At 43.1% G+C, this 18,440-nt stretch overlaps 1 protein-coding gene across 2 annotated transcripts in view; it reads left to right on the top strand.

Annotated features, from left to right (window-relative positions):
* Positions 1–2,976: 2,976 nt before the first annotated feature.
* XPO1 (exportin 1) overlaps positions 2,977–18,440 on the top strand; it is a 34,654-nt gene continuing 19,190 nt past the window's right edge. Inside the window, exons 1-4 of one of the 2 annotated variants that reach the window (XM_069008935.1) lie at positions 2,977–3,472; positions 7,105–7,236; positions 10,927–11,028; positions 14,876–14,948. In XM_069008935.1, the coding sequence (XP_068865036.1) occupies positions 7,111–7,236; positions 10,927–11,028; positions 14,876–14,948 (301 nt within the window). In that variant the 5' untranslated portion in view covers positions 2,977–3,472; positions 7,105–7,110. Of the gene's footprint in view, positions 3,473–4,941; positions 4,962–7,104; positions 7,237–10,926; positions 11,029–14,875; positions 14,949–18,440 lie in introns of those variants that run through there. The other variant, XM_069008936.1, reaches the window with a different exon arrangement.

Genomic DNA, 18,440 nt, shown 5'->3' with positions numbered 1-18,440 from the left:
CAAAATAGTTAACATTCATTTAACAAACTGATTTAAGGATTTAAACATTTGTCTCTTACACACACAAAAAGAAAACAGAAGCGAGTCTTCTCCACAAGCAGAAGGAGTTAAAAGAATCTGACTTTCTGGTCCCTTACATCAGTTTGTTTTGAACACTAGAGCTAGCTAGAACATCAACACACACATAGGAACTGTTTATTCTATGTGCTAGAGTTACAGCCCTGCTCTTAACCCACCAACAGCTTGCTATGCCTGACCATTCTACTGGAATCGCTTTCAAATTCAATCCCAGCAGCTCCAGTGCTATCTTCAATTACAGTCACTCTGCAAAAGCCAACCCAAGAGAGCAAGACAAACAAGCTGAATTAAACAAAGCACTGTTACCACCCTGACACAGATGTTAACAGGATGCAGTTCCTTTTAGGCATGATAAAAAATAAAAGAAACCATTCACATTCCAGCTCTTCAAATCTTAAATGCAGCAGAATTTTTTTCCAAGAAACTTAACTGAGGAATTAAGTGCAGTAATACATCACATTAAGCCAGTATTAAATCACCCAGGATCTGATTTGGCACTACACAGTCTTGCATCCTCTGAGATTCTGCCCAAAACACAAATGTGTATTTGAACACAAGATTCCCCCAACTGTCCCAGAAAGAAAGTAAAGAAACCACATAATACACACCCACAAAATGAAGACTGAGGAACTGGAATCTCCACAGCACTTCTAGAATTGGTCAGGCAATCAGAACAGTGTAAATACGTGTAATTGTATTTATTTATTCAAGTATGTTATGGTTTTCATTGTACTGGGAATCTTTTGGCGTTGACAGATGCCTAACTTTAAACTGTTGCATTACACAGAAGTTATGGATCAAAAAAATCATGTGGAAAAAATACAGGTTTTGAGCCCCATCCAGCAGCCAGATGGCTGAGCACACATTATCTGTAAAGTTAGAAAGCCAACAAAGGCTTCAAAAACATAGCTAAGCGTCCTTTTTAAGACTTACTAGCAACAGCACAATACCTACCTGCTAGACACAAACCTCACAGCAGCGGTAATTTAGCCACGACCTCCACTACTCTGGAGTAGCCTGCACACCACACTATTTTTTTTTCCTTTTAAAACTGTGCAAAAGTGCTTAAGCATCCCTCCCACACTCCCAGCCACAGCACAGGTGAACGCCACCTCAACAAAGCTATAAAGTTTCCTTGGGAAACCACCCAGAGGGCATTCCACAAATCAAAAGTATCACTTCTATAACAAGTTTTACTGACCAGTGTAATGCCATCCCAAAAACAAAGTAACTGCTTCAATTTAAGTGATGAGAAAGAAAGTTTGTTCCTGGAAGGGTATTGAAGTACTTCATAATAGTAGCCTCCTCGTAGAAGTGAGTCATAAATTGCCTTTTTCAAATAAGGAGATAAGACTCTGAAGAAATGCATATGTAGGTACAGAGTACATCCACCGATAGGAGCTTTTCCACATCAAAGTTGGCAAGCACGTTCTCTGCTCCTTCAAGCAGCGATGAGATATGCAACCATAGCCTACTGAGTTTGTGTCGCCACTGAAAAGCCCGGTTCTCGTCTGGCCATCTAATACACCTCACACAGCTCGAGATTTAGATAAATCTAAAGCCAGCCTTGCCTGAAGCGCACTTTGGAGGGCAGCTGCAAGGGGCTGCAGCAGGAAGCTGGACACCTCACGGACAGAGGCATCATAGAGGGGACACACCTCACTTGCGATCTGCACAGGCTTTGGTGGAGAGCACAGGGCTGCCAGGGTAAGGGACAGCTAGCACCCACCCAGCTGGCTCCTCCTGCTCACAGGGCCCACTCTACAGCGAGATATTCTACTCCACTCCTTCCCAGAGAGAGAGAGAGAGACCGGGTGGGGTAATGCTCGCCATTGCCATACAGCCCCCCCACAGGGTGCCCCCATCTCCCCGCTGCACTCCCGCGGAAACAACGCCTCAGCACGAACGGGATGGGGTCCGAGCCCCTTCCCCTCCCGGACCGGAGACCCGAACCCTTTTCCTCAAATCCCTTCCCCTCACGGGCCAATTCCAGTAACATCCTCCCCTCACGGGCCAGGCCCCTGAATCCATCCCTTCACCTCATTGAGCAGAGCCCCGCGAACCCCTTCGCTCAAACCCCTTTAGTTCGCTAAGGAAAGCCCCCCGATTCCCTTCACTTCACTGAGGAGAGGCCCCCAACCCCTTTCAACTCACTGAGAAGAGCCCCCCCAACCCCCCTCTCCTCACACGGACCAGCCCCCCAAGCCCCGTCCCCTCACGCACCGCCCGCCCCGCTCCCGCCATTGCCCCTCAGGCACGCGCCCGGGGGCGCCCAACGGCCGCACCTTTCCCGCCCCCTCCCGCCGCAGCCCCGAAAGCCGCGCTCAGGCGCGCGCGTCACGCCGCCACCGTCGCCGGCCAATGAGAGCGCAGCGAGGCCTGCGCCCGCGCTTTGCGAACTTGGGGGCGGGGCCGCTTTGAGTGACAGCTCGGCTCGGCCTATCGCAAAGCGGCGCCCCCCCCCCTTAGCGCGCAAAGCGCCGCTGGAGAGGGGGCGGGTCCCCTCTGCTCACCCCCCCCGCCGCCGCTCGCTCCCCCCGCCCATCCGAGGCGCTCAGCGGATTGACAGCCCGTTCAGCCAATCAACATGGCGGCCGCCTTCGCGGCGGCACATCCCGGGGCCAATGGGAGCGGCGGATGGGCGGGGCCCCCGAGGTTTCCAAACGCTCCGCGGCGCCATGGGCTGAAAACTAAACCGAGATGGAATCTCCCAGTCTGAACCGGTTTGAGCCGGTTCCGAGCCTGTGGCATTAGGAGGGGGAGACGCGCCGCGCTCAGTCCCCGCCGCCGCTGCCGCGTGTGTGACCTGCTCGTAGGGGACCCGCAGCTGAGGGGGCGAAGTTTAGTGCGAGCCGCGGGGGGGGCGGCGGGAATGGGGGCGAACTGAGCGCCGGGCGGGGAGGGCGGCAGCCGCAGGGGCAGCGAGAGCCGGCGGGGCCGGGCCTGGGCGGCGCGGGAGGCGCAGCCGGGTAGATCCCCCCGCACCAGCGAGGCCGGAGCGCCGCGCCGGCCGCTTTCCCGGGGCTGAGGGGAAGGCGCGGAGCCGAGAGCGGAGCCCCTGGGGCCGCTTCGGGCGCCTGGTGCAGCCAGGCCGGGCACGCTGCGAGGGGAGGAGTGGCGCCACTAACCCCGACCCACCACCGAGGAGGGAGCGCTCGCCTTCCCCCCCACCTCCTGCCGTGGTGGTTTTTTCCCTCCTTCTGTGCTGGTTTTTTTTCTCCTCCTTCCGTGTTTTTTTTTTTTTTTCTTTTTCTTTTTGGGAGGGGGTTATTTTTGGTGGTCTTTTTTTATTTTCTTTTTTTTTTTTTTTTTTTTTTCTTGTGGCGTGTGGTGGTTAGAAACTTGGCTTGCCCGCCCCTACTTTCTGAAGGAAGAGGCTGTGAGAAACCCCTAGGTAAGCGAGGGTTGCGGGGGGTCGCGATGGGCAACGCGGAGGGGGGCAGAGGGGGGATTTTGGGGGGCAGAACGGGGGGATGTGTCCGTGCAGGGGGGCACAGAGCCTGGCCTGTGCTAGGAGAGATGTGATGGACCCCGTGGAGAAGCCCTGAGGGGCGGGGGTGCACTTGGATGGGGTTTGGGGTACGAGCATCCCCGGCCTGGCCGAGCGCAGCCACGGATGCTGCGGGGGATGCTCCTCCTTAGGAGGGGGCCGGGCAGGCTGGGATCGGGTGCGGGCAAACCCGGCGACATAATCTGTAAATTATTAGGAGTGGAAGTTTCCAGAAATATTTTTTTGTGTGTGTGTGTCTGTGCAGCAGTATTGAAACGTCCGCCTGGATCACGTGGGGAGCCCTGTATAGAGCGCAGGGCTGGAGCCCAGGGGAGGAGGAGGAGGAGGAGGGAGGGGCTGCGGGGCCGCCGCGCTCCGCAGGGCCCCGGCCCGCCCGACCCACCGCCCGGGCCCGTTCCCCGCCGGGAACCGGGGCCCTGCCGGCCCGAGCCGGGAGCCGGAGCGGCTGCCCGGAAGCCAGGGCGCTGCCCGCCCGCCGGGGCGCTGCGGCAGGAGCCGGGGCAGGGCCGCCGTGCTGGGTGGGTGTGAGTTATTTCCAGCCGAAAATGAACGCTCCGAGGTGTCGGGCAGATGTTACTTAATCCGTCTCGTCCTTCTCCTTCACGTGTGTGTGAAGGAGCGAAGGGAAGGGGCGGTTTCGTTGCCATTGCTGGTTTGTGGAGTGTGATGCGAACGCGTTTGTCGTGCGCTGCGTTTCAGAGCCACTCACCCCTCCTGGGTGGGATTTACAAGTGATGCAGCTAATTCCTTGGAAGAGGGAGGCAATTCATTTGCATTGCGTGCTTAGAAATGGGGCACAGTGACTCTTCCAGGGTGGGTTTGTTTTTTTTTTAGTTGCTGCCCCCAATGAGCTTTAAATATCTGGGTTGAAGGTGCTGTAGGATTCATTGTGAATGCTCAACATTTCTTACTATTAAATGCCTGCTGTTCTTCGTGTGTGCTACATGCCAAAATGAATCGGGTCTACCACAACAAGCTAACTGTTGTGTTAAAGGTCCAGGGTCATCGAGAGTTGGGATAACTGTGTAAACAGTGCTGTAAATGCAGTTCTTTTGACCTTCGGTAGATGTCATATTCTTGCTATGTTGTAGTTCAGAATTTTTTAGGGGTTTTTTTGGATTTTTTTTTTAACTTTTTGTCTTTTGTCTCTGTTTGCCCATTTATTAAAGGGACTGATCAGTGGTGATTCTTGGAGCTGAGGCTTAAACATGTTCTGGCGTTCAGGCATGATGGAGGAGGGAAAGTGTAGGAGTACCGTAAATCAGAGATTATGAGCTTCATGTGGGTACAGTGTTAGGAGTGGGAGATCGAGTTGGTTGCAGGTGGTGGTGGCCACAAAGCCGCCATTTCTGTGTTTCGGCTGGCGAAGTAGGTAGGTCATTTTGAAGATAACGCTGGGAGTGGTGAAGGGCCCTATTCAAAACATTTCCTTTCTGCTTCCATGTGGTGAATGACTTCTCTTGGTCACGCTGCTTCTCCTTGGCGCTCTCAGGGCGGCCTGAAAACCACCGAAAGAGGCTCAGGTCTGAGATGAATGGCCCTACCTGAGTAGCGACTGGTTCACGACATTTATTGTAGTTTGAAAACTGCTTTCCTGGCTCACGGCTCAGCCATGGAGGCCAGATGTGGACAAAAAGGGGCGTGCCTGGGAGCACGAGTGGTTGGGGGGAGCATTGACTGCTCTGAGCCTCTTCATGGGTGCAGTTTCCTTCTGGTGGTGCTGCTCACTGCCTCTCATCTGCCTGCTGACGTTTTCAACCTCCTCCTGAGTCAAAAGAATGAAATGAAGAATGAAGTCAGCCTTTCCTGCTGTTGTGTTTCTTGCTTCCAAACTTAACATTGCAATTTTGAAAACATTAGGAGTCGAAGGAGGGAAGAATAGGCATGGATTGTTAATTTTAATATATTTTGTTCTTTACTTGATGTTTATTTTCTTCTGGTTTTGCAGGTACATGTTGTGAAAAGGCTTAATAGGATGTTGAGATGAAGCCCTTAAAATGGTTGTGTTAGTGTAATAATGTTGAGTTTTCTACTTGAAAATCCAATTAAAATATTCGGGTTTTAAGCTATTTTTATATATTGAAGTAAAAGAAATTACTGGACACTACTTGCAAATACACATTTCTGAACAAAAGGTTTTCCTTGTCGGAATGCTACTGCAAGACTTTCACTTAATTAGTAATTACTAGGGTTGAGGCACAGGTTTGTCTTGCTCCTTACTTTTGAGCATGACTTAAATGCATAAAGCATAAAACAAATTCTTACTTATACATGGAGTTATTTAGTAAGAGCAAATCTGACTTTATGGGGTGTGTTTCTGGAAGAGTTTCAGGTTGTATCTTTCTGAGTATGCAGATGACTCTGGTGTAACTTTTTGATTGATCTTGCACTTGCCCAGACTTCTGGCTGTTTGTTCAGTGAGCAGTTTTATGTGAGATTTGTAGGTTTACAGGGTTTGAAAAGGAGGGTGAGTGGCACAGAGGTGCTGTCGATGGCAGGGTGGGAATATGTGTTAGAGTTGCCATTGACTGTGAGAAGAGGGCAGTAAACTTGATTAGGTGTTTCACACGTGGGGGAAGATGGTGTGGAAAAAGTAGAGTTTAACTTTACCATCAAAAATTCTGTGGCTTGTGGCTTGTTTTCCTGCTTTTCATGAATGTCTTTATCTTGCACCAGTCTCTGGCTGGTAAAGAATCTTACATGCACACCCCACCTGACTGCCTTTGCATAATATCAAGGCTGCTCTATCTAGGACAAAGAGTTAATGCATGTGTTCCTGGGTTTAGGGGACCTGAAACCTCCAGTAGAATTCCGTTTCAGTTTGAAGTGATCTCACGTGGCACACAGAGTAACCTGCTGATTTAACAGTCCCTTTGCTTCAAGTTCTCAAAGTGCCTTCAGTCAGCTTAGTTTCAGTGGTAATTTTTTACTTGGATGTGGTTAACTTGTAAGGTGGTTTTCTTTTTTCCCCCCAACTATTTGAAAAATGCCCTCTGGCTAATTTCTTGCTCTGTGTGTAGATCACGTTTCACCTCCATACCCAAGTGTTTAAAAGCTTTTGGAACTGAATCTTCTGAATGTGCATGTTGGCCTTGGGAACTCGATACTCGGCTGAGATTGCCAGTATGGGTTTTGGTTGTAGTGACACAAGGCTTTTCAACCAGCAGACGTGTTTAGGGATGGTGGGGGTTGATACCTGCTTTTGAATAAGCTCTAGGGTGCTGGTAACACAGCCTGTTCTCTACTCAAACTGCTGTTATGTGTTCTACCTGTTGAAGACCCTGAGAGTTGAGCTGGGGTAGTAATGTGTGAATTTTTCAGGAGGGAATAAGAGAAGTTTGTCCTGGTATGTGCCCCACAATCAAAGCAGTGTTGTATTCAGTGTTATCTACTACTGCTAACATAAGCATCTTGTTTCAATAAGACAAATGAGCTAAGTTGAAGCACTTGCTTTGCAGCTGCATCTGATAATAATTTCTTATTAATTGATCAGATTTTAAAAATTTATTTTGCAGTAATCTATGCCAGCAATTATGACAATGTTAGCAGACCATGCAGCTCGTCAGCTGCTGGATTTTAACCAGAAACTGGATATCAATCTCTTGGACAATGTGGTGAACTGCTTGTACCATGGAGAAGGTGCACAGGTAAGGTGGATTTGGAACCTGCATTTATTGACCATGTTTAATCTTACAGCAAATCAGCTGAGCAGAATCAATTCACTTCAATAACAATTAGTAGTATTAGTGAATTTACTGAGCTGGTGACTGGAATATCACTGGCAGTCACGTGAAATGTGAATTCACATTGAAATGACACTTGAAAAAATGTTTGTTTGGCGTGTGTTCATTCCTAGCTTGCCTTCTGCTGTTGAGAATTATTAGCAAATATGATTTGGTAAGGACACCATGCAGCTCACCTTTTCTGACTTAGTTCTTCAGGAAGGTCTGAGCTAGCTGTTACTTCCTATCATGGACAGGATTGTAAAGCCACAAATGTAATGTTCGCTTCAGTGAAGAATTGTATTTAAAAGAAAAATCTTAGTGATGTTATTGCTGTGTTTGTATTTATAAAGGAGCATGTCATGCATATTTAATAGAGGAGTTTGTTCCTTTCTTGTGTCTGGTCTTTTTTATTTCCTGTTACAGTTTGCACAGGTTCTTCTTGCACTCTTTGGACTTAGTGCAGATTGTGAAGTATTAAGTTGACATGGAGGGACTGTGCATTTGTGTGCTTGCATATATTGCCTTGAAAGTGAATCTTGTATTGCTTTTATCTATTTCTTGAACTTCTTTGGAAACAAGACTTAAATGTTGAGAGCAAGTTTTGCTACAAAAGGTGTTGGCATAGTTCCTCTTCCAGCAGATTTTAATTGTTCAGGCTCAACAAATTGGGAGTTTCAGTGTTAGGCATCTCTTACTAAGATAGTCTTGCACAACAATAAGTGAATTAAATGGAACAAAGTAGCTGATGCTTTTCTATTCTTTCCAGCTGTTAGAATAAACAATAATATGTACTTGCTTTGTGTATCTTTTTTGGGGGGGGGGGGAAAGGTTTTGTAAAACTTACTAATGTGAATTCCAGTAGGTTTTGAAATACCTTGTTGTTTTTTGAAATATTTGCATTTTGAGTGTTCTAAATTCAAGTAGTTACTTGCTGTAGTTTTCCAAGTGCTTGAATGACAGAAAACTCCTTGCAGCTTTTTGCCCTAAAAGTGTGGACATCTGTAGCATTTGTTTTGTGATCTGCTTTACTGCCCTGCAAAATAGGTGATGCTTGTAATATTGTTTGGTTTGAAGAGAGCTGAAAAAGTTGGGAAAAGTTTATAAGGAAAATAAAGGATTAACACTAAATACAGTGATCAAATTGCCATTGTTCTGGCATTGTGAGAAGTTGCTTCACTTGAAACAGCTGGGAAAAGTCTCCAGTATCTAGAAAATCAATGCAATAAGAAGCAAAAATTCAGGAGGTGGTGTTTTACTGGCAAAAGTGAGTTGTGATAGAAACTTGTTTTGAGTACATGTGTCACCTCAGTGAAACTTCAGTCAGCTGTTTGGGTGCACTTCCAAAATGGAGACATTTCAGGGAGTCTGAGCTTTTCCCTCTTCCAGGGGGTTCAAAGGTTCCTGCAGGAAAAAATGGTTCTCAGTGGAGTCTGACAGCTCAAGCCCTGTACTAAAGGGTGACAGGAATAATAGGAGTTGAGGAAATTAAATATTAAAATTGGGAGATTACCAGTGGTTTTCCTGGAATAGGTCAGGGTAATGTCAGGGTAAAACAGGTTTAGAATGCAACCTGAATGGCCTGTGCTGAACTTGCTTTCAGATTCACCTGCCTCTTCCTTCTGCTTAGTTCTTATCTCTGCTTGCAAAACTGTTATCTGCTGATCTATATTAGGCAAGAAAATAAGCTATTTTCTGTCCTGGAGATTTAAATTTTTTTCTCTTAGCTTTTTTCAGTATACTTCTCTGAAAAGAATGAATGTCCCCACCCCAGTGCAACACATGACTAAGGAGATTTCATGCAACTCATAGATATTTACCTGGACTCATTCCAGCCTCTTAATTCCATTGATCTGTTCGATCTTCACATGTTCAGGAAGATTATTTGCAAATTTTTTTTGGTACCAACAATACCATGGGACTTTGTTCTTGATTAACCATTATTACTAAATTTATACTTACATGAAATTTATTATTAGTTTATGAAACTACAGGGTTTGATGTCCAGAAAAGGGGTTAATGGGTATGAGAGCAAACCTCTCAGTGCTGGGAGAAGGATATGGAGTGTCTGTTTTGTTGGTGTTGAAATTCGATCCTGGGATATGTCACCAGTATTAGAAGCAAACAGGAGGCCAATATACAAACACACTTTCAGATTGAACCTGGAAGTAATACAGCTATTTCTTCCCTTTTAAAACTAAAGTGTATTAAAACTGCTGGTTTTCTGTTTGGTTTTTTTGTTTTTTTTTTTTTAACTCTGATGTCATACTGTGACAATATGGCTGTACTGGTTGTGGTCTTAAGCAGAACATTTGTATGGTACTTCTCCATGTCAGATCTGCAGGGACCTACTTGCTGATCCAGTTGCTCTGCTGTGTTCAATTCTATCAAGTAGGGGTGCAAGTAGTGTTGTACAGATAGTTTAGACATACTTGCTCTTTCCTGTTGGAACCTCCAATTTTATTTTGTAAATCACATGCCAGTTTTGTCTGTTTCTTGCATTTTATGTATATAGATTTGGGGTCTTGACTGGGTTTCTAAGTTACCTGAAAATACATGTTTTCTTACCCCAGTTGATGATTAGCTCAAGTATGTACTTGGATGAGACTAGAAGTCTGCATGGCTGTAGTAAGTTCTAACTTTGGAAGTTAATCCTAAAGTAAAGCTTTAACTGCTTTGCAGCTCTGTTGAATTGGCTCTGCAGGGCAGTGAGAGAATGAGCTAAGTTCTGTTAGTTGTGTTGTAAGATGTCCACCTCGTTGGGAAGGCAGTGCCTGATGCTTGGAGGGGATACAATTTACAACAAGATTTGTCAGTACACTGCACTTTTGGAAATGGCTGACATCAGTTTGACTCCCTAAAGATTACTGACTTGAGGACATCCAGGATTTTGAAAAGGATGGCTAAAATGGGTTCAGCTATTTCAGTGTGTAATTGCTTCAGATGAGGTTTTCAAGAAACCACAGTATGTAGGACAGTAATTGATAATGTCAGTCCAAAGGAAGAGCAAACCATTAGCATGACCAACTCCCTTCCTCCCACCAGTAGGTTTTTATTATGGTTTTGTAGGTTGTTAGGTACACCAAGGATCCCTCAGAAGGAGGGATTGGAGACCTCTAATGCTCTGCTCTGTGGTTCTTCAGAATAAAATCAACAGTTCCTACATCAGCACCTTTGCAGCACAATGCAGTGCTCCTTAAAGCTGGCAACTTCATATGAGTGTTTCTACTGGAACTAGAAAGTTTGGGTACCCTAGAATTAAGTTTTATCTGGATGACTTTGTGGAAGGGGAGAAAACTTCATTCCCTACTAGGTTTTCCCCATAATGTGTGCTGTTCTTGGATGTTCACTGCTGGTCTGGATGAATCATTCAGGATGGAAGAGTGGAAGTGAGTTATTACTGTCCTGCATCGATGGGCTTTCGGAGTTTGGTTGTTACTAAGCTTCAGCTGTCACAGAAGGAGGCTTAAGAGACTTGTTGCTGCTGGTTGAGTTCTGCCTAACACTTAGATAAGTAGTTTAAATGCAGTGTTACATATTGATATCTTCACTGACAGTATATAACTTATTAAATGATCTAATGTTAACAATTTTTCAAATGAAATTTTCTTGTAGCAAAGAATGGCACAAGAAGTGTTGACTCACTTAAAAGAACATCCTGATGCGTGGACAAGAGTTGATACTATTTTGGAGTTCTCTCAGAACATGAATACCAAAGTAAGCAAATTAACTTTTATTTATTTGGGTTTCCTCTTTCTTCCATTCATAAACTTTGAGGAAGGTGTCTCATTTTTAGCCATAGACTTTCTTGATTCAAAACACATTTTTTTTTTGTCTTGTTCTCAAAGTTGGCTTTAAACAAGAGCTGTAAATGAAAAAATATTCAGACCTCCTTTTACATTGCCAAGAGTTTCTCCCTCCCCTTTTTTTTTGAGGATGAGCTAAATTGGATACACAGAGCTTTTTTCAAGGCACTTACAAGCATTATGCCAGTTCTCAAGATTGGTATTGTGTCTGTATAAATCTGAGTAATGAAAAGTCTCCTAGAGCCACGTTTTGTCCTTGGATAAGTGCTTGGCTGTTTGTGATCATAGTGAAAGCCGTGTGCATGTATCTGAGGAGAAAATTTGTGCCTGGGTGTGTTAAAAACAAAATAAACCTTATTAGGCCAAGGTTTTGAGCAATCAGTAAAGGTTAAGCACCCCAAAGTTTGTAGCACATCAGTTCTTTGCTTCTGTGCAGAACACATTTGCTTTGTACTGCTGTTGGAAATCCATCCATCATGGTAGAGGCTAAAATGGGCAGCATTCAGGGCTTTTTCTGCAATTTGAAATGCTTTACCTAAGACTTGTGAAGTTTGAGCCAAAAAGATGATCAAAATGTGTTTTCACTGTCTTAAGTTTGATGATTATTATCTCAAATAACTGACATGCATGTTTTTCTGCTGGATACACACTGTGTTCAAACAGAAAAAATTGTGTTTGGATGGTTTCTGAAATCATGTGGTATTCATGAAGCAGTTCATTTTTTTTTTTTTTTCATTGCTCTCTGAAGTTGAGGGGAAAACAGTTTAAAGAACTTCCTCAAAGTAACACCTTTAAGCACCTTTAGGTAACAGTGTTTGCCTGTTTGCTTGCCTGGTAAACTTTGCTTTTTATACTGACAGACATTACTAATGTTTAAGTTGATTTATCAACAGTATTTTTAAAAACTCAAATTTGTCTTGTGAAAAATGAGATGATTAGAGGAACAGAAAGAAAGCAACAGGTAAAGAATTCTTCAATTTACATAAATTGCGAATGATTTGGTGCTAAATTTATGCACTATGACATTTGGCTTTTATGCAATCATATTTTTTCTTTAATTAAAGCTGTTAACACTACCTGATATTAATCATAATGTTCCATTATGTTGATTGCTTGTAATAGGAAGAAAAGGGGTGTCTTCCTGTGCAACTGACACAGCTAGGCTTTGACGGCAGGCCTCCACAAGGTCTACCCTTTTGATTCCCTTTAACTGAATTCTGTTCATCAATTGTTTTTTGTTTCTTGGGAGGTGGGAGGGAAAGGGATTCGGTGCATAAAATAAGTAATAAGGGTGCCATAGAAATTTCTACCATAGGGATCATTTCATGCTTTTTTTTTTTTTTTTTTTGAGTCTTTGCTGTTGCCTGTCCCTCATCTTCATAACTGGGCAGTGAATTATAGAGATAGACAATTAGCAACAAGCAAACCAGGAGCAAATGAGTTTTTGAGTGGCTTCTGTCTTACACGAAGTTAAAAAGTGTTCACATGTACTGTTGCAGCAGTTGATTAAAAGGCAGAACTTTGTATTGCTATCAGTGACTTTTTTGGGAGTGGTGTTTGTCATTATCAGAGAAATGAGAGTAACTAGACCCGTTGAATCAAATGAAACAAAGTAAAAACCCCAGAAGGCCCCGTGCAGGTTGGTGAGGCTGATGGAGCCCTTTCAGTGTGGTGTGGCAAGGAGGATGTGCAGGTGAGGGTTGTACTGCTGCTGCTTTTCAGTGTCACGTGCGAGTGTTGGGGGAAAGGAATATTTTCAGGACAGAGGAAGAAGTAAACAAGACACTGCAGAGGGCAGAACTGAAGTCACTTATGTACAAAAGAATGAGTACAAACCTTTACAGCATGAACAGCTTAAGGTCCACGAACCCAAATGAGATGTTTGAGCAGGTAATGAGGGATAGGTGTGTCAGATTGCTAGAGGTGTCTGTCCTTTTCTTTGACTTGAGGAAATTCTAAGTGAGGGGGAAAAACCCACTAAAGATGATGTCTGTCCTTAGTCTGTTGTTAGGTTTTTCATTTAAGTTTCATTTGGTCATCTAATGTTTATTTAAAATGAAATTAGACTTGCCATTTTGGTATAAAAGCTAAGTAAGTTCACCTGTGGAAAAAAGTTTGGAAGAAAATGAACATTTCTAGTTAGTTGTTACCTGAAAAATTAATGTGTATGCCTGTAGAATGTAGAAATTTCACTAGTGTTTAGATGTGCTTCAGGAAAGTTAGCACTGTCTGATATAAATATGCATACTGTCAACATTGTTAGGAGCTTTTGTAAGTATGTTTTGTATCCTGAGCCTCGATCAGTTGCAGATGGTGTCTGTAAGCTTATAGCAGTGGCTGAAATCACTTCCTGTGAAGCATTTTGCTTAAGAATGTTTTTGCACGTTTTCCTTCATGAGAATTCCCTTGATTTCATTTAGCTTTTATGTCACATAATTAAGTCAATTTGCAGGTTAAAATCTAGTTGATAAGCTTTTGCTGCTGACCATGGAGGAAATAAAACTACCCTGCCAACTTTCTGTAATTCATCATTTTTCTTGGTGCCCAAGGTTTTGGAAGGGGACAGAATATTTTGCAAATACAGCATGTGCACCTGTATCTCCTGGGAACTGGGATCAGATAGAAAAGCAAAGGGATGTAGGTTATGTTAAGATGAGAACAGCAAAAATGCTCTTTTAGTACAATGTAGTTTGGGACAGTCTACATTGTGTTTTTTTAATTAATCAGAAGTCTGTATGATCCCTTTGGTCGAAATGCTAATGATCCTACTTTGTGTAACAACTAACCATTTTAAAGAGGAACTCTTATTCTCAGCCAAACTTGGAACTGTGAAAACTTGCGTTTACCTTTCAGGCATTGATGTGACTTTTTTTTTTTTTCTTCCTAATCCACTGCAGATAAAGTAAATGCAAAACTCCTCATCCCCTTTTCTCTCCTGTCTATTCATGCTAATGGGGTTTTACATGTTAAAGTTCTTTGATCATACCATGACAAACTTTTTTCCCTGTTACTGTGAGTTGGCAGTAGGGACAAATGGGCAGAGGGAATGGCCATTTGCAACGTTAATGGTTTTGGGTAAGAACATAGGAAGGAATTCCTGAAAGGTAAAATGATTTCCAAGAGCTTATTCACATTTTTATTGTTCTTTGACTGAGCACAAAAGTTCATCTTTAAATAGTAGAAATAGCTGCCATATCGGGGTGGGGATTGAAATTAAATAAACCTGTGGGTTGTCTTGCTGTTCCTAAAGTAACACACCAGTGAAGCTTGGGAAATACTTTCTCTAGAAAGTGCCAGTGTCAGGACATGTGATGCTAAGACAAGATTTTTTTTTTTTCCAGCTCTTAGAGGAACAATAGGTAGCTTGAGACACCATCCAAGCTGCTAAATATTTTAGGAGCCTGGTTGTGTTAATACTCAAACGTAGGAGCAGTCATTTATGATACAAATTCATATCTGGCTGCTACTTTTCCAGATAGTCAAAATTGTCTGCCAGAGGGCTTTTCATTATAGTTTTTTTCCCCCCTCTTGGTGTGAGCATGACCAAACAGCAGGACTTAGTATAGCCAAGAATAAAACAAGAAAATGCAATGCATGAAACCTCAGTAAATGGGTGAATAGACATATATTTAATAAATTGTTAGTTTAATAATCTTGAAGTCTTAGACATTAAGTGTGAATGTCTGATTGAATGAGAGTCCTGCAAGTTAGTTAGTCCTACAGTAATGTACTCACATTTAGTTCTTCTCCAATTTCAGTATTATGGACTGCAAATCTTGGAAAATGTGATAAAAACAAGATGGAAGATTCTTCCAAGGAACCAGTGCGAAGGTATGGAGAGATTTTTGTCTTCCTTCGTAACTTTGTGTATCAGCTGAGATTCAGACTGTCAGTCTCTAAGTAACTTTGTCATGTGTCATGATCATCTTGAATGATGAAACCACGTCTTTCCCTTTTGTGATAGTGGTCTCAGTGGGTTGGTGAGCAGCTAAAATTCTGTAAATTTGTGGAAAAGGTGTGACTGGTAGTTTTGAAACATCTGAGGTGAGCCCCTGGCATTTGAGGTAGAGGTTTTCATTCTCTGTACTTGGCACAGGAGGTTTTCTTCACTCTCTCTGAGCTGTGTGTGCAAGTCCCATCAGTGTTCTGTCATTTTCTAGTACACTCTGTGGTCCACTTGTTACCTTGTGTAGGTTTATGTAATTACTTTGAAATTGTGACCAGAGACAATGATTTTTAAATAGAAACACTAAGTAAATGCACTTTCTTACCTGCTGATGGTCACTCATTCTGTTAGGCTTAATTCATGGAGGAGTATAAACAGGCAGATTGCTGTAGTTGGTGCAGTGTAGGGTAACCCCCAGTCTCCCATCAATACAAGGAAGCTGGAAGTCTTGAAATAAACGCTGTGTTTGGTTTATGGGTTTTCCCCTCCCCTATAGCTTGCAGTGTTGCTGGCTTTTAGACATTGGCTACAGTAAATGGAAGTCCACCTGTGGTACAGGGTTAGTGCCTATTCACATGGCTGGCTGTCAGGTCGTCACAACTTGGACTTCAAAACATTACGTGCAACCACTTTAAATTCTTCACATTAAATGCTGTCACTGTTCTATACCTGGCTTTTTACTAAAAGCTGGTCTTGGAACTAATTAAAAGTATTCCAGATTTCTGTGTTCTGCTGTGAGCTTTTATTAACCGTGCTGAGACATGCTTTAAATTTTTACTGCCAGTGCTTTGGTTCTGAAACTATATTAATTAAAACAGAATTGTAAATGTTGATGAAAACAAATGCATAGAGAGACTTACTCATTTTTGTGCTTATTCCTCTTCTCACCTTTCCCCATCTGTTCCAACTATAGGTTGGCAAGGGGTAGGTGTCTTTGAAAGTAAAACTGAAAGTGAAGTTTCTATTTATTCTGGAGGTTTCTAGGGAACAGCTTCAGCTTAGGTTCAGACACAGCTATGCCCTTTTCAGAAACTAAAAGAGAGCACCTTAGTTAGCTAAAGTTGTGTTCTTTGTGCCTTTAATTATTGGAGTATCTTAGCTCAGTCATATTTTGTTACTTTCTTGACTATGAGAACTTAGTTTCAGCATTTGGAAGTTTTCTCCTAAAGTTTTTGGCTGTGGGAGCCGAGCAGGAGGAAGAGGAGGAGTTGTTAGTACTGCCCACCTGTGAAGGGAGGTGTAGTGGAACAGATGTCACAGGGATGGACTTGACTTGATAGTTTGGAACTGAACAAGTGCCAAATACAGGATGTAATGCAGGAGTTCAAAGTCTTAAAAGTTATGCTCTTAATCCATAGGAGAGTTGAGAAGTAGTGGTGGTAGGATGAGGTTGCTGCTGGCTGTGCTTTGGGTGTTTTTATCTCTAACAGAGACAGTGGTGTGGAGTGGTTCCTGCCATCTAAGAAGATACAATAACTCCATATGTTACAAGGCAAAATAAAGTTACTGTCTGTAGTTGTGTAATCATCTTGGAACTATTTTATTCTTATGTTTCCTGACTTACATATCTATGAAAACTCCAGAGGAAATAAAAAAATCCTTTATACTGGCAAAAGTGTGTTGTTTGTTCAGCTTTTAAAACATTTTCCCTTTGACAGCCAAACTAAAATTGTGAAATTTACTTTTGTCCTGTTTTAGGGAAACTGGGTTAGCTGGCTTATACTTGTGTGGTAGAAGAAGAACCAAATGTGTTTACTGTACCATGGCATTTTATCCAGCTTGGCCTCAGTGGTGTAGGAGGGAGAATCTGTTTCATCTCTAATCCAGTTTGATCTGGTCTGTGGTGGTTGTTTTTTAATTTTTTTTTTTGGCTGATGATACTGGCTGGTACAAGAGAACTGCTCCAGAGCTCATTCAGGTGGCTTGATTACTTGGGAGATAGTAAGGCTGGTTAAATTGAGGTTTCCTTGACTCCAGCCATTCTTTGGTTGACAGGATTTTCCTGTTTGAAGTGTGATGGTGGAATGTGTGTGCAGGAAACTGAAACTCAGCATACAATGGAATGCTTAGTGACAAAGCAAACCATGCAGGTTTCAAATCAGTTTTACTTTATATCTTAATTTATAAAAGATGTTTTCTGCATGTCTCCTTGGTTTGTGTAGTAAATACAGCTGACAAATCTTACTCTTGGTTAAGAGGAAACTAAATGCATTTATGAGAAAAACACTGTTCCCCCTTTGTAGCAACAGCAGCTGAAGTTAAAAGCAGATCTGAATTAAATTGTCAGTGAATAAAAAAAGTTTTTGAAATGACTTCCTGAGACTTGTTGGGAGAAATAAAGCAATGCTGTTAATTACAGAGCCTGAACTGTAACTTTTTTTTAAAAGTTGTTGTTGTTGTTGTTTTTTAACGAGTCGTACATCAGAATGACTTGTTGGGCCTTGAGGTTAGCCAGAGGTTTGTTACTGCTTCTGAGTGCTGGGAGGTTTCAGCTTCCAGCCTGGAATTCCAAATGCAAGGAGGAAAATGTTTTCTTCAGATACATTCTTTAGACTTGAAACTCTGTTCTGAAGTTTGCTTTTGTTTTAAAACAGCTTTTGTGTTTGGGCTTTTCTGGCCCTGGTGCCTTTAACTTTTGTAAAGTAGCTTTCTGTTCCTCAGGTGGTGGTGTTTGTGAGCACTTTTGAAGAGTTCATTTTTATCTTTCCATAATTCTGAAACAGGATTTGGGCAAAACAATCAATTCACAGTTCTAAAAGACTTGTGACTACTCTGCTTTTTGCTTTTCTTGATTTTTGGTTTGCTTTTGGAGTTAGCAGTGGGAGCCAGTTGGTTCTGTAGACAAAAGTGGAGTTTATAAGGCACAGAAGGGGCAAAATTCAGTTAAATCAGATGCCTGGCCTGCGTGTTCAGCCTTGAGACATGTTTGGTCATAGCCCCCAGCAATGGTTAGCCTTGCTCTGGGTGATTTATGTGGTCCTCGGGAGAGTGCTTGGAATGGCTCTTCCACGTACACAAATGATGTCATGTGGTTTTCATTGAAGCCTCGCTGCGGCGGGTGATGTATTCCAGAACATCCCAGGCAGTGCTGAACTTGGCTCATTGCCAGGGTATTGTGCCATCATTCTCAAGTTGAAGTTCTTGGTTTATTGAGGTGTGATACTAAATTGCTTTAAATTCTGATATCCTTTGGAGTTGATTGTTTAATAGCACTCAGAAAGGATGGCATTTGATTAAAGTGCTGTGGTCTCAAAAGGATTTTCTCTGGCAGTGTGAAAACCTGCCTGGAAAGAAAGGCTTTTTGGTCTTCAGTGCAGTGATACGTTTCATTAATCCTGCATTGTGAAATGGAATACTGTTGCCCTGAACAGAGCGAG

This window comes from Aphelocoma coerulescens, chromosome 3 (genome assembly GCF_041296385.1).
Source record: "Aphelocoma coerulescens isolate FSJ_1873_10779 chromosome 3, UR_Acoe_1.0, whole genome shotgun sequence".
NCBI lineage: Eukaryota > Metazoa > Chordata > Aves > Passeriformes > Corvidae > Aphelocoma > Aphelocoma coerulescens.
Note: the sequence above shows the minus strand (reverse complement) of the source record. Positions and strands in the feature narration are given on the sequence as shown.